Source organism: Opisthorchis viverrini (genome assembly GCF_000715545.1).
Source record: "Opisthorchis viverrini unplaced genomic scaffold opera_v5_104, whole genome shotgun sequence".
Classification (NCBI taxonomy): Eukaryota; Metazoa; Platyhelminthes; class Trematoda; order Opisthorchiida; family Opisthorchiidae; genus Opisthorchis; species Opisthorchis viverrini.
This window is the reverse complement of record NW_008751762.1, coordinates 828,600-841,993: the sequence shown is the minus strand read 5'-3', so window position 1 is coordinate 841,993 and position 13,394 is coordinate 828,600. Positions and strand designations below refer to the sequence as shown.

The following is a 13,394-nucleotide window of genomic DNA, read 5'->3' as shown; positions in this document are numbered from 1 at the left end:
CCAAACTGTCGGTTGTTGAGATTAAAACCAAACACTTGTTGAAAGAAAGCGTATTCAGGTGTGGATAAACGACATTCTGGCAGCTTTATACGTTCATATCACTTCTGGGAATCTCGCTGCATCACGTACCTTCATCACACCGAGGATGTAGGTGAAGTTCAGCAGGTGAGAATAATTAAACGACGTGAAACTGGATGTGAGGATGGTGTGAAAACGGAAGTCAACGTTGTTCATCAGATATGGGTGTGAACGTGTAAAAACCTTGAGCAGGTTATCAAACTGGAAGCCACCTTATGTTAAATATTAAACAGAAAAGAAAGGTGGGGGATAACACATGTTGTAAAGGAGAGGAGGAACTTTCAAGTTCAGCTCATCATCATTCTCCTAGCGTCTGGGAAGCATCCAGTGTTCCAGTACATGTTTTGTTCTTGGCTGTTCTAGACTGTCTATACGTAGGTCTAAATAGCCGATTCTGTGGCTGTTCCGACGTGCGTACGATTACCGACCGTTCTGTTCTAATCTATTTACGTGCGAAAGTAACGCTACTTGTAGGTACAGTGTGTCGTCAGAACGGTCAGACTATCCCTTACTGTCGGAAGTGGCATGGAGAATCCGGGTAAGCTTTGTACGAGCAAAGTTCACATTCGGAGAGATGTTTACTTCCGTTCAAACACAATCCCGTGCTTCGTATCCCATGATTTACTAAGTTCACGCATGCATATCAATTGGTTTCTACGCAAGTTGAGTATACCGGCGAAATAAACTTCTAACTGTTTCTGAAAGTCACACAATTGTCTCACTTAAGATGAAAACACACATCGGCCGTCAGTTCGTAAGGTCAATGAGCATCGATTGAATCACGTTCGAATTCCGAGTGCAGATACACGTGCTGGGTAGTGAACTCAATTATGTCCGTTGGTCTATTTTGATGGGACAGACTTGGTCGGAAACTGATGCCAATCCACTATGCCTCAGTCACGAAACTGTGCTAAAAACCACGACATGCGCTTTATTATCCGGTTAATATACTTATCTTTCAAACTGCAAAAGTCGAGACTAATATCTTCATGCCGGAAAACGGTCCCAACTACATCCGATACTCTTCCGCGAAGTCAGCAAGATAAAAACAAATAAGCGCCCATCATTGTCTTTCAGTGACTAGCAAATGAATAGGCCCCGTTCAGAGGTCGATATTGGAAGACCGAATGGAATTTATTCCAACTCCCTAACCTGACGCGTTGGACACGTTTCCAGTGAGCAGAACCAATGCGGGGAATTACCTTGAATCGGATAAATGGCAATAGATGCACAAAAATCGGAGGCCTGTGTGTGACAAGAAAATCGAAGAATTTCCACAATTGAATTCCATTTTGTCCGTTTAGAGCTAATTTGGTCAGAGCAGCTGTGAGTAACCGTAGCCGTACGGAGGCATGTCTGCTGTAGGCGACCAGAAGTAACTTCAAGCCCAAGAATCCAAGTCTGTGAGTGAAAGAAAACATGTGAAACAACACAATGCTATCTGAGCTTGTCTTCAACTTTTCGTAAATTTTTCAGAAGGGTTTGTGAGAGGTGTTCAGTTGGATCAAGTGAATGATACATCTGAAATAGAGAACGAGACTATACGTATCGGTCTCACTAGTCAGGGTGAAAGGCAAACCAGAAGATTAATTTTAGCATCATAAGACTTTGAATAAATGTTATTCCACTCTGTAGATGGTGCTGGATTAGAACAGGTGTCACGTTGCCTCAAGCCATGACCAGATAACGACAACCAGACTGAAAATATGTCTACCAGTTCAGTGCCCACATTACCCTGGTAACAAGTATCCAAAAACTCGAATGGTTTCCACATTGCTGTTTCCTCTCCTTTGCAATCGTAAACTCAGACACTTTTGTCTTATGGGTTTTAGAATCCGCAGGTAACTGGGCAATACAAAAGCATGAGGTTTGATGGCCAAAACTTTTAGAGATGTACAGTCAAAATAATCGGATAGAAATTTTTTTTAGACCGAGGTTTCTGCCATCTACTGTACTGTCTAGGTAGGCCTTTTTGCCCTGATCTTGGCGCAATTCTTATTTTTCATAGGGGTACTCGCAACCACATAGAAAGGAACGTTCTCCTATCGATGAAAACTGAGTACCTTAAACATTGCCAGGAGAACTCAAGCGAAGCTGAGGTTACAGAGACATATGTAGCTTTTAATTTTCCAAGGCGGTGACTATAGATTTCGCAAAATTCAGGTGAGAGTACGAGATTGAAAGGCTCGTTTGAGATATGATGAAATAATGATTTTGTTTGCTGATAAGTCAAACTGAACTGAAGGTAGGATTTTCTGTTGGATTTCTGGTCAGTTTATATCGAAACATCCTCGGGTTTCGTGGATACCGGGACCACATTCACAGCCCCTATAATTGAACATTTCGTTGATGGAGGGCCAGGGTTGACAGAAATTTTTGATGTGATTATTTAAAGTAAACACCAAACAAGATTCACGTGAATCCGTTAGTGGAGTCAGCGACCAGATCAACGAATCTGTCTGAAATCAACGCCTCGTAATCACGTGATTTTCTATCTACTTGTTGTCAGGATCTTGCATTCTACGAGCATTGCGTAAAACTGAGTCTGTGTAGTTGGAACACTATCTGCTTGCAGCTGAATTTACCGTTATGTAACTTACCTATGCGCGAATTCTCCCTTGAAGTTCTTTGGCTTGTCACTTGTCAATGGAGAACTAGATACTGCAGTTTCTGCATGTTTTGCGTGTAGGGCTTGATGGCGCGCTTTCTGAGGAACTAAGGATGCAACAGATGAGCGCGATTTTGTACTCAAACTTTCCGACTTCACAGTCGGATGCTTGGTGGTTATTGAATTTGGGTGGAGTGTCACGACTGGCATAGACGATGTATCCTTCTGCGACAAAAAAGCCAACGTAGGACTCAATAAACGTGTCAGGTTTGAGTTTGTTCCATCCTCTTGCTCATAGCCCAAGCTTGAAAAATTGATAAGCTTCACTAAAGTTGAACCACCTGGGAGGTCCATACCAACCGGACTTGGGTTTCGCCCACCGGGGGAAGCAATCTCGGTCACATGTCTTCCCGATTTCTCCTTGCCTTTCTCTCCCATGGCGTCAATAAAAGACGGACTTGAATACCCCCCAGAAGCAGCACTTGATGCCCGCTCATTTCTACTGTTGTTGCTTTGTGAGGTAACTGGTGCGAACAGTGCTGTGATACACACATCCATGGCGTAGAAGACGTTTTCTTTGGACAGGGTGGGAGAATCTGAAAGTTTTCGAAAGGTCTTTATTAGTATCTGTTCTTGTACAAGAACTAGTGGTCATTTTTCCCTTGCAGTAAATTATTCGGAGTCCTTTTTAAATAGGACATTTGGATTGGATGTGACAGATTTCGGTCTTAACTGTTCTGCATCGAGTAAGTCTTCAGTTACAGAGCATCCATTAATTCAATACTTTCCTAAAAACTTCCACTGTAGCATGCAACACCTGACCGACAGCAAAAGTTGGTTTTCCTTTAGATAGAATTTGCTTTAAAATCCCTGTTGTCACTGGCAAATAAGGGTACTTGTATAGTGATTTCGAAACTATGGGGGAACAGTTGAATAGGGAGGCGGACGGAGAGCAATAGGCAGGCGGACGGAGAGGTTCATTGTCCTAAAGGTCAGTAGAGTTGATATGTCCTCAAAACAACTTTGTCGAAAAACGGGGGAATGAGCGTAAAGTCTAACTTGAGCCCGTGGAAGACAAACGAAGAAGGACATCGATGAAAATCCCTGACAACCGGTCTTTTTATTTGTGGGATAGCGAGCTAAAAAGGAAATTATGAAGTTCTTGTGTAGAAAAGTATTGGGATTTGCGTCTTTGTAAGCGTTCAATTACTGCATTTTTTTCGCCAAGAGGTCGTGGTAGAGACGGAGATATCTACCAACAAGAATGCATCCTAGAAAAGTTCATTTCAAAGATACATTTTGGAACAGAAAGTATTATTCGTCTCAGAGATTGGAGAAACGGTAATCAGAAAAGAAAATAGGAGGTTGGTACATGAAATCGGTCGGAAGTATCGCTTAGGGATGGGAAAATCTCATTGAGCATATTGGGAAAAAAGACCGGTGAACAGCAACAAACTCCACTGAAAATACGTGGCCAACCTAGTCCACAAATGAGGCTGTGAAGACATTAATACACGGTGTCAATGAATGCAGTCCAACGCAGTATAAGAGAAACAAGCTCGTCGAGGTACTTGCCAATAGAAATTGTGACGAAAATGGCTCCTTGAAGGAAGCTTGTGTTAAAGTTTGTTTACTGCAGCCAGATGACGGGCGAAAGAGAGCCAACAAGAGAAACAACCTGAGTGGTTTACCAAGGTGCTATAGCAAAGCAATATAATCAAGAAAAGTATATCCAACAGCAAGTTTAACATAAATCACAGATAGACAACAAAATTGAGAGCCAACAAGAGAAACAACCTGAGTGGTTTACCAAGGTGCTATAGCAAAGCAATATAATCAAGAAAAGTACATCCAACAGCAAGTTTAACATAAATCATAGATAGAGCAACAAAATTCTATGGCCTCCAGCATGCTACGATTGCTTTTTGAGGTAAACTGGAAGGTAACAGAAATAAAACAGATACCTGTGACCAAGTGTCGCGCAGTACACCCTTATTAACCAGTCCTACGGTAGCTAGAGAGGAATTGATCGTATGTCGTGTGCTGCTAGTCTCAAGAAAGGGATCGATGCCAAGATTATTTTGTAAACTTGTCAATTAACCCTGTGAGCTGGGGAATGGAATACGCTTTGGGAGTGTACGTCAAGCACAAAAGGCAACAATACCTTTCAAACAGAGCAGATGGAAAGATTAACGGAGTTCCGCTCACAATGTTGATGCTATTCAATGAGTCCTCCGAAGATCCAGTGCCTGTTATTTCGGTGATCGGTGCAATTTTCAGCCTGGTCATAACCCTCAGTGTGTGCCGACACAAATCTTTGACCATGGCTTGCATGCTCTTTGCGTATTCGCGGTCCTCTTAATGAGAGGATTTGACCGGTCTGTTGAGAAGGAATAACTTCCCTATGGAGGAAGGCTGATAGAATGGCCAAAATCTCAGAGCGATAAAATGAGACATCACGGAGAAAAGGACCTTCAGTTAGATTATACGACCAGTTGAAGGTCGAGAGGCTTAAGCAGCACGAAAAACGCAGGGATTATCAATCAACCGTGAACATGTTTCTAGATAGAAGTTGTTGGGAAAGGAAATATTATAAATAGACAGCGGATACAACACAATGTTGCGGCCAGAGGTAGTGAAGAAGGCGCGGACTTCGAATTGAACAGTCAGGGGGGGGGATTTGGTACCATTCCTGGTTGATAAGCCAACCAAGTTGTGCGGACCAAAGGGAAAAGTAGTTCACACAGGTTATAGCACAGCTATGTGCGAGTATGTCAAAAATTAGAAGTCACCCAAAAATTCATCGAACATGTTGAAAGGCACTAGAGGGAGCAACGCATGGTTTGGTGAAGATAAGTTTGCAAAGGTTTGGGGTTTACGAACAACAGTGAGGTGTTAAGTATCCGAATATGAAAGGAAATTTTCGGCTCAAAAAGCACAATGGAGGAAAGACCTACGATTTGTTCCCCTCACTCTATTGTACGGTCCAAACGGGAACGAGGTCATTAAGGTTGGGCACGAAGCCTTAGCCGTAGTGCGTAAACTGATAAAATGACTTTCTGCGCAAAAAGTTCGTGTCGAGTCCGTTTGTGACCATAAGCCTTGGACAAAATCCACGTTAGGCTGAGATCCACGGTAAGTGAATTTTTTTGAAACGAATGTTTCTGATAACTGATGATGACGTCCATACTGAGTAACTTTCCACTTTGCAGTGCGTGACAAGTAAAATAAGCTTAATTTGGACGAGCGGAAAAATTCACGAAACCCCAAATGATTCAGAAGAACACAGGTTTCCAGGTAGGATTTTCAGTGATGACTAAAGGAGAACAACAGCAGGTAAGGGCTAAAGCGGCGTCCTCAGTTCAAACTTGCTTTGTCCCACCCGTCTAAATATCTGTTCCGACACTGGGCAGTAAATTTTGGACGTTATTGAGGGTGGGGTTGTAGACCACACATGTTTCCCCCCATGACGAATGAGGTAAGGTCCCAGTTCCCCAATGTTTGCTAGATAACCGCGTTCCTTCCCGGGATAGTTCGGACCAAGTTCCCAATTTGACATTCATGTGTTTGACGTAACAAACCTTGTCAGTTCGATTGTCTGAGTCTGACTCATCGTTCTGCGCCTTGTCTTCCTAAGACGTGGGCATGAAGATTTCACTGTTTAGTCTTAGTACTGGTGATGACGTGCTGCTCGAGTTTCATGATTTTGATTTTGTGCATTTTTTGTGATGCCGAAGGCTTAAGTCATCAATTGTGTTGTAAGCAGCATGTTTATCATAAGTTTCCCAACTAGTGTGTGGTCAGAATACGCGGTTTAGCCGGCCTACGCTCGATTCCAATATATGGCATGTGCACAGGAATGCATTCTTGGTACTGAGCATACTGAACATTACTAATCAGCTAAACCGGTTTAGAAAAATGACTAACGAACTACGCTCAAATGTAAAATAATCTAGTGTTTAAGGGAAACTCAACTGACTATCTTGTTTGTGATATTCTTCGGCTGAAATGTGTTGCACAAAGTCTTTCTCTTGTTTCAGTTGGAAAATCATATCAAATGAGACATGAAGAGAGCTTTGTGCGGAACGGTTCAACTGAGGAATATCACAAACAAGACATTCAGCTGGGTTTCAAGATATCGCAGCATATTTTCTTGATAGAACACCCCCTAATAGGGTTGAGGAATATCACAAACAAGACATTCAGCTGGGTTTCAAGATATCGCAGCATATTTTCTTGATAGAACACACCACTAATAGGGTTGCCGAAAACTCTATGGCAGAATCTGGTAGATTGCACCTATCTTGTCCGCTCCAAAGGAGACGAGACCGTTTGTGGTCTACCAGAAAGTTTTCAACAAACCTAAGAGTGCTTTGTTCGTTCAACAGTGCTATAGATGTTCATCCTCGAAGGATTCTAACGAAGGATTCATACGGTCAGCCTGACAATATTAATCAAATGTATACGGTATTTTAGCAAAGTGGCATTTACAAATGACCAGCATTTTTGGATGGAGTGTGATCAAAGTGCTTCCTGGGAGGAATGGTGTAGAATAAACTTCCAGCATTGTTTTGGGGTGTAATTGTACAGTGAATCAAGAATTATTAAATACTTTAAATCCCCATGAACCGCATTCAATTATGGAGAACTGTTGTCGGGTTTGCCCGTGATTTTTGGATTTGTTATCGATGAGAATAATAAATTTGTTTTTAACCACTAAAAGTACCTAAAGATTGTTTCCATCAATTTGTTTACCTGAGGAGACTAACACAAACTCTGTAAAACCGTGAACCTATGATATCACTCGACCAAGCACGTAAAGTAACCTTAAAATTTGGTTTACTTGGGTGAATGCTGCTGAACGCTAAAATGAAGCTGATTATTTCGTAACAAGAACGGATGTTTTTCGTACGAAGAAGCATCGATGGCCAATCCAGCGTCGGATGTCGTTGCTTTACAACTGTCACAAACCGATAACAAACGCTTCTAGAAGTAATTAATGCAAGTATCAATTGCGTTCTGCTGCACGTTATATCAAAGAGAATAGAAAAGCAATCGAATTACATACACTGGAGCGTTGTCTGATCAACAATACAGTCGTCGTTTCCAATGCCAATAAAGGGGACACCGCTTGATACTAGGTGAAAGCACCTGAATTTCGAGGTATATTGTACCATGTGAAGGGTGTAAACCTACGCTTAATAGTTAGTCAGACAGAAGGCTCGGGGAAGGGAGGTCTGTGATGGATCAGACATTCACGCGTCTCGTTCAAAAGCGAACGCAAAACTATATAATTTAATTTGAGTCATCGGTTAGTCGCTGCTCCCGACCAACACCAGAGTGACCTTTTGATTTGACGAGTGGCGACTCGGAGTGAATCCTGTGTCAGTGTAGTTTGGTGCATCGATGCAGCGTTTTGCGATGGCGTTTTCGGGAACTTGGTTGGCGACTTTGTAACTGTTCTGCGATTTGCACTCATAGGTACCCTTCCTTTCTACCCAAGTACGTGCTTTCATATGTATATTCATTTTTAAGGGCAGTCTGATGTGGACAAAATAGACATACCATCCATCACAAGTGACGGTGGTATTCGTATCGTTTTGACCACACAAACCACAGTAGCTGTAGCGCACTGCACTACAATCTAGGGTCAACAATTTACATGGATGTACACATCTCCCCTCCGGAATCCTGAGCAGATGTACAAATCAAAGGGTTACTCTGACTCTTGGCGAAAGATGTGGTTATCCAAAGTCTCAAAATAAACGTGTATATTTTCAATGGAGACTTCAACCTGTAAGTGAGGCCAGTTTAAGCTGAAAAGCCTAGAGGCACTGTACAACTGCTGAATTCTTATTGGAGAGCATTAGTAGTGGGAATCTCACGAAACTCAGTAGAGTTTCTAATTTACAATCTCTCTGTTGGTAGTTGAACACGAGCAGCTGATTGACAGCCGGGTTAATTCGTACTTAGGATATAGCACCACTCATCCTGCAGTCACGGAGTCTACCTTGTCTAGAATGATAAGGTTTAGAGTCTGATTTTTAGTGAGATAAGACCTGCCACATATCTCACGGATCTGATTTTCTTACCCGTTTTTTGTTCACCTCCAATTCCAGATAAATGTAGGTTTACCTCTTTCACCCGATTAGGTATGCATAAAAAACTCAGTGACTTTTCACCAGTTGTCAAGTCGTGGCTCCAGTATCGGTTGTCGAAACCTCGATGTCAGCTTGTCTGCTTGTAGTCAACAAACTATTTGAAAACTCATTTTAATACATGCTATCCAAAAGATGACTTTGTATGAGTCCTCATCCGTGGTATGAGTGAGTTGTGTCGTGTGAAGGAATGTGCAAACATGTTTTCTGTATGCTTTCTGTAACCAAACCCAATCACATACAGGTGAAAATCACGATGTTGATTCGGAAGTGGGGTGCTTGGTACAATAAAAGAGTTACGTTATTAAAACATCTATGTTTCTGGAATCGCAATGTACTGATCTGCCGGAGGTCCCGGATTCGCTATTAGCCAAACAATAGAATATCAAAAAGAAACAGATTCGTCATCCGACATACCTTTCCTTCCGGAACTGCAACGAAACAGCAGTGGAATAATTAATTGTCCGAGATAAACTGCCAACGTGTGAAATCCACCTTCCAGGATAGCCGGACAACGCGTGTTGTAATCGGGTCCGCAGCGTTCACACAAGTCCTTGAGAGAGAAGTTGGGCTGGGGACGATACAATATTTGTGGTGACGATGAAATGCGCTACTTCGGAAATTGGGAGTAGTATAAACCTGAGGGGCAAATTATGTTAAAAACGGCTGTGCCCTGAAGCAGCTCAGAGGCTGGACGTACGCGGTTACGAGACAGGAACGGCGCTATTGTGTAGACAAGTACTACACCATATTGTTGAATTTTAGATGGCAGCGCGAAATTCAGAGCAGCTACCGCCAAACTGATTGCTGTGAGATCTTCGCACCTTCCTGGCCTGGACACACGTGGGTAGTTGGACACCCCGCTGGACATGGCATGCAACCGATCCCAGTGGAGGCCATGCTGTCATTTCCCAGGCTTAAGTTCGCCGGTCGTTATGCACTGGTGTTCGGTCGGAAGACGTCGCTGGGATGGTCCCGCTGATGGCGAATTACGTCAACTTGTCGCCCAAATTTGCTTATTTTAGTGCTGTCCAAAGGTGTGAGAACTTTGAACATGAGCATTTCCCTTAAGGACGTAAGGGTTCTGAGCAATGGAGCACTACCACTCCCTTATATTTCCAGTTTCTACTAAGGTTTTATCCTCTGGTGGCTGTATGACACTTAAGAACCAGTATGCATTATTGGTATACTGCCGTCAATGGTGATGATGCTGATGATGATTAGATTGAGGCTGGAGTGCGATCAAGACGGAAAAGTTACTCAGCAAGTTTAGCTGATCAGTAGGTGGGAGAAACCGATTTAGATAGAGTTCATTCTTAAATGGAACAGCCAATCCATGCGAGGAAATGAAATTTCGTGTCTGAAGAGTACTCAGAAGGCTTCCAAATCTAAATATGTCCAATTCAGATTTACTTACCCCTAAAGTTTGGATTACCAGTGCAATCAGGCGTATAACTTCCGCGGCAAATTTGAACGAGAATGCATTTTCAAGCGACCGTTGTGCACTAGCCTCAGGATGTTTGCGTGGCTGTGTAGAACTCGCTCCTGAAGGCGTAAGATGACTGCCATACTCAGAAGTAGTGTTGAGCAAACGCCCCCTACGCGAGGCACGACCAGGATAGGATAGTCCGACACTACTGCTTTCAGGCGAGATACCTCCAAACAGGGAATCTCCTAGGCTTTGTCGACTTGGTACGTTTGTGTTGGAAGACCATCCGGAAAGAGGCAAGTAGGGGTCAACTCGGGTTTTTGCAAGAGCCGGTAAGCAGCCAGCAGGATCGAAGATTACTGATCTCTTGAGTGTGTCAATTAGGACCTTGTGAAAAATTAAAGTGTTTCGGGTCAGGTAGCAAACCATCAAAACGGAACAAACTAGTGGATTGAATGAAGATGCGCATTGTGGATGGTTTGTGGTTTAATTGCTGTAGACAGAAAATAAACTGTGACCGAAAGGAAGGTTAGCAAGCCTTCTACCATGAAGCTTCAACATTCACTGAGATCTTTTTATGAATATTAATAATCTTGGTTTCAGAGGACACTTCTCTGGTCGACTCTGTCACGATAAAACCAACTGAAAACGTTTCCCACAAACCACTACTACTACTAATTACTATGTATGCTTTCAGTAAAGAGACTTAACAGAAATCGGCACGGTGGCAACACTCTATTGAAAACTGAAGGTTTTGTTAACGTCACCAAAAAATGGAAGCATTGAAATCCATGGTAGTGTTGTTTTCTATAAGGTACTAAGGAAGTAAATTGATCAGTTGTTGGTAGCTGAACAGATCAGTTGTGCCATTATCATTGCAAACAGCTGGTGAGAATGCAAAAACAGTTTCTTTTAGAAAGAATCAAAATAAAGACGAAAAACGTTATTCAGTTCGCAACTGGCTGCCAGAATGTACACACTAATGTAGGGCTCATTGCATGATGTCTCTCCGAATAATTAGAAAAGTCCAGCTGATTCTTCTAGCTTGCTTTCCACAGAGGCACCAACTTTTATTGTAATTTTCAGTTCTTTTCGCTCCCAAAATTTCCAGCCAGAATGATGGAAGAACAACAAATAGGTTGATGGCAGTCAGTCGGGTAAGTTGCGATCAATCATAAAGCACCCAAGAGATGCGACACGTTTCAGGCGTCATTCAAGCTTTCCAGGCCTGAATTTGTCTATTGCATGACTGTTCGATGTGTGTTTCACAATGGAGATGACGGCATCCCTTCCTGGTCTTTTATTCGTTAGGTTGGTAATTGTACAAATCAGGTGAGAGTTCAGTACCAACCGGGTCGTTACTCTTACACAACTGTATCTAAAACTCAGGAATGCTGGCCTTGTGCTCTTTGGAAATCGGTAATTTCAGAAAGTTACAGTGGACCTAGTTAGTAATAAGGAGAATCAGAGCAGTTCATTTGAGAGGGATGATTGGTTGAGACTCAATCAGGTGGCGTCAGGAGCTTGCAAAAAGTGCACTTAAGGAGAGAATATATTTCACCACAAATTGATTCAGATGAGAGTGTGAGGAGAGCTGACCAGTTTCAGTTAAGGCTTTGTTCTGTAAGTGAACTTAAGATACACCGAAAAGCCGAAACACGTTTTACAGCTGCTTAATATTTGGAATCAGCAGCAGCGTTAGTCTCAAATTAAGCTAAATTTCATCTTAAGTTGGATTTATTGCTTCTCCAAGGCTGACTTCTGTGCAGTTTGAGCTAGTAACCCAACAGTTGTATTATTAGTCATGCGGTCAACGGAAATGCATACAAACGTACCCGGATTTCTTTCAGGTGTGCGATAGAACGGTTTTTCTTGATGATCAAATACACTGACCGAATGAGCCGTACGATATCGTCCCAGCAGAATCTTGGCTGAAATGATCAAGAAGATAACAGATAGTTGAGATCTGACCCGAAAAATAACTAGCGCAATGCAATGAGGTAAACCGAATAAGTGGTAATGCGACCATATGGTTTTGCACCACTGGAGAATATTTTTGGTGGTTGTTGATTTCAAAGTGCAGTGAATTTAATAACTAATAAGGGGCGAGAAAGTAATTTGCATATTGGCCATTCTCTCTTCGAAATACACTGCGTTTCGAAAGTACCACCGGGCAAATTGGCTCAGTTTGCGAAGCTCAGCGAACAACCTGAAGACCGATCAATCGATATAGGTTACGGACATCGTCAGTGCTTAATGGATGCTGTTAGTTCGCAGTTGGTTTGGGAATCTGCAGAATGACGTATTTTATCAAAACCCATAACGTAACCAAGATTATTGAGGATCTACTTCCCACCGAAGACTCCGGGCGCGAAGGACTTCATTTGTTCGCTAGCTCGTTCGTTAGCTAAAGGAATCAACGTATAAGATGCGTAGCGTAAAAGATGATTACGTAGCAATCATCCCTCAGGTACCATTCAAATAGATAAGCCTTCAATTGGAAAGGGAATTTTCTAGAAAGATAGTCGTCAGAATGAGAAACGAAAGTCGGTAAACTCGTGTTTATTAGCCAGTCATGGGCCAAACTAATCATGTCACGCTTAAAGTAGAAAAAACACCGACAAATTAGACTGCCTCTGTCATTCGTTCACGGGAAAGCTTGACAACCGTTTTCGTCCATTCATTTGGTACGATCGATCGCAATCTCCTGAGTGCTCTGGCGGTGCTTTTAGTTCTCAAAAGATGCAAGGCGGACAGAGAGATCAGCCATTTGAATCTAAGTAGTACCAAGCTGTTAGCAAGCCTAATCAATAGGACGTATAAAACACAATCCCTTTAAAGCAAGTTCTTCTGTAAGACTAAAGATCGCTTTTTTGACTGAACCAATAAAACAGCCAACCCCTCCTCAGACTGTTTTTAAGAGTTGCTCCTTCTTCCATCCTGTTGCAGTCATTTTATTCCTCTATGTTACATTTCGGAGAGGAATAGGTCAACCATATAATAATCCGCTATGCACTTGGACTCATCGAATGGATTAAACAGGATCCGACCGCCCATTGTTCAAGCTTAAAATTCGAACTTTCCACACTTAGCGATTACCATCCTCACTGTTGAGAATAGC

General features: G+C 42.4%; 1 protein-coding gene across 1 annotated transcript in view; it reads right to left on the bottom strand.

The window, feature by feature from the left end:
• The window catches only part of T265_13811 (hypothetical protein), a gene marked incomplete at both ends in the record, with an annotated part of 66,395 nt that overhangs the window by 9,001 nt on the left and 44,000 nt on the right, over window positions 1-13,394 (bottom strand). The window contains 5 exons of the mRNA XM_009170623.1: window positions 1,281-1,479; window positions 2,679-3,282; window positions 9,262-9,415; window positions 10,262-10,660; window positions 12,109-12,204. Of these exons, the coding sequence (XP_009168887.1) occupies window positions 1,281-1,479; window positions 2,679-3,282; window positions 9,262-9,415; window positions 10,262-10,660; window positions 12,109-12,204 (1,452 nt within the window). The remainder of the gene's footprint in view (window positions 1-1,280; window positions 1,480-2,678; window positions 3,283-9,261; window positions 9,416-10,261; window positions 10,661-12,108; window positions 12,205-13,394) is intronic.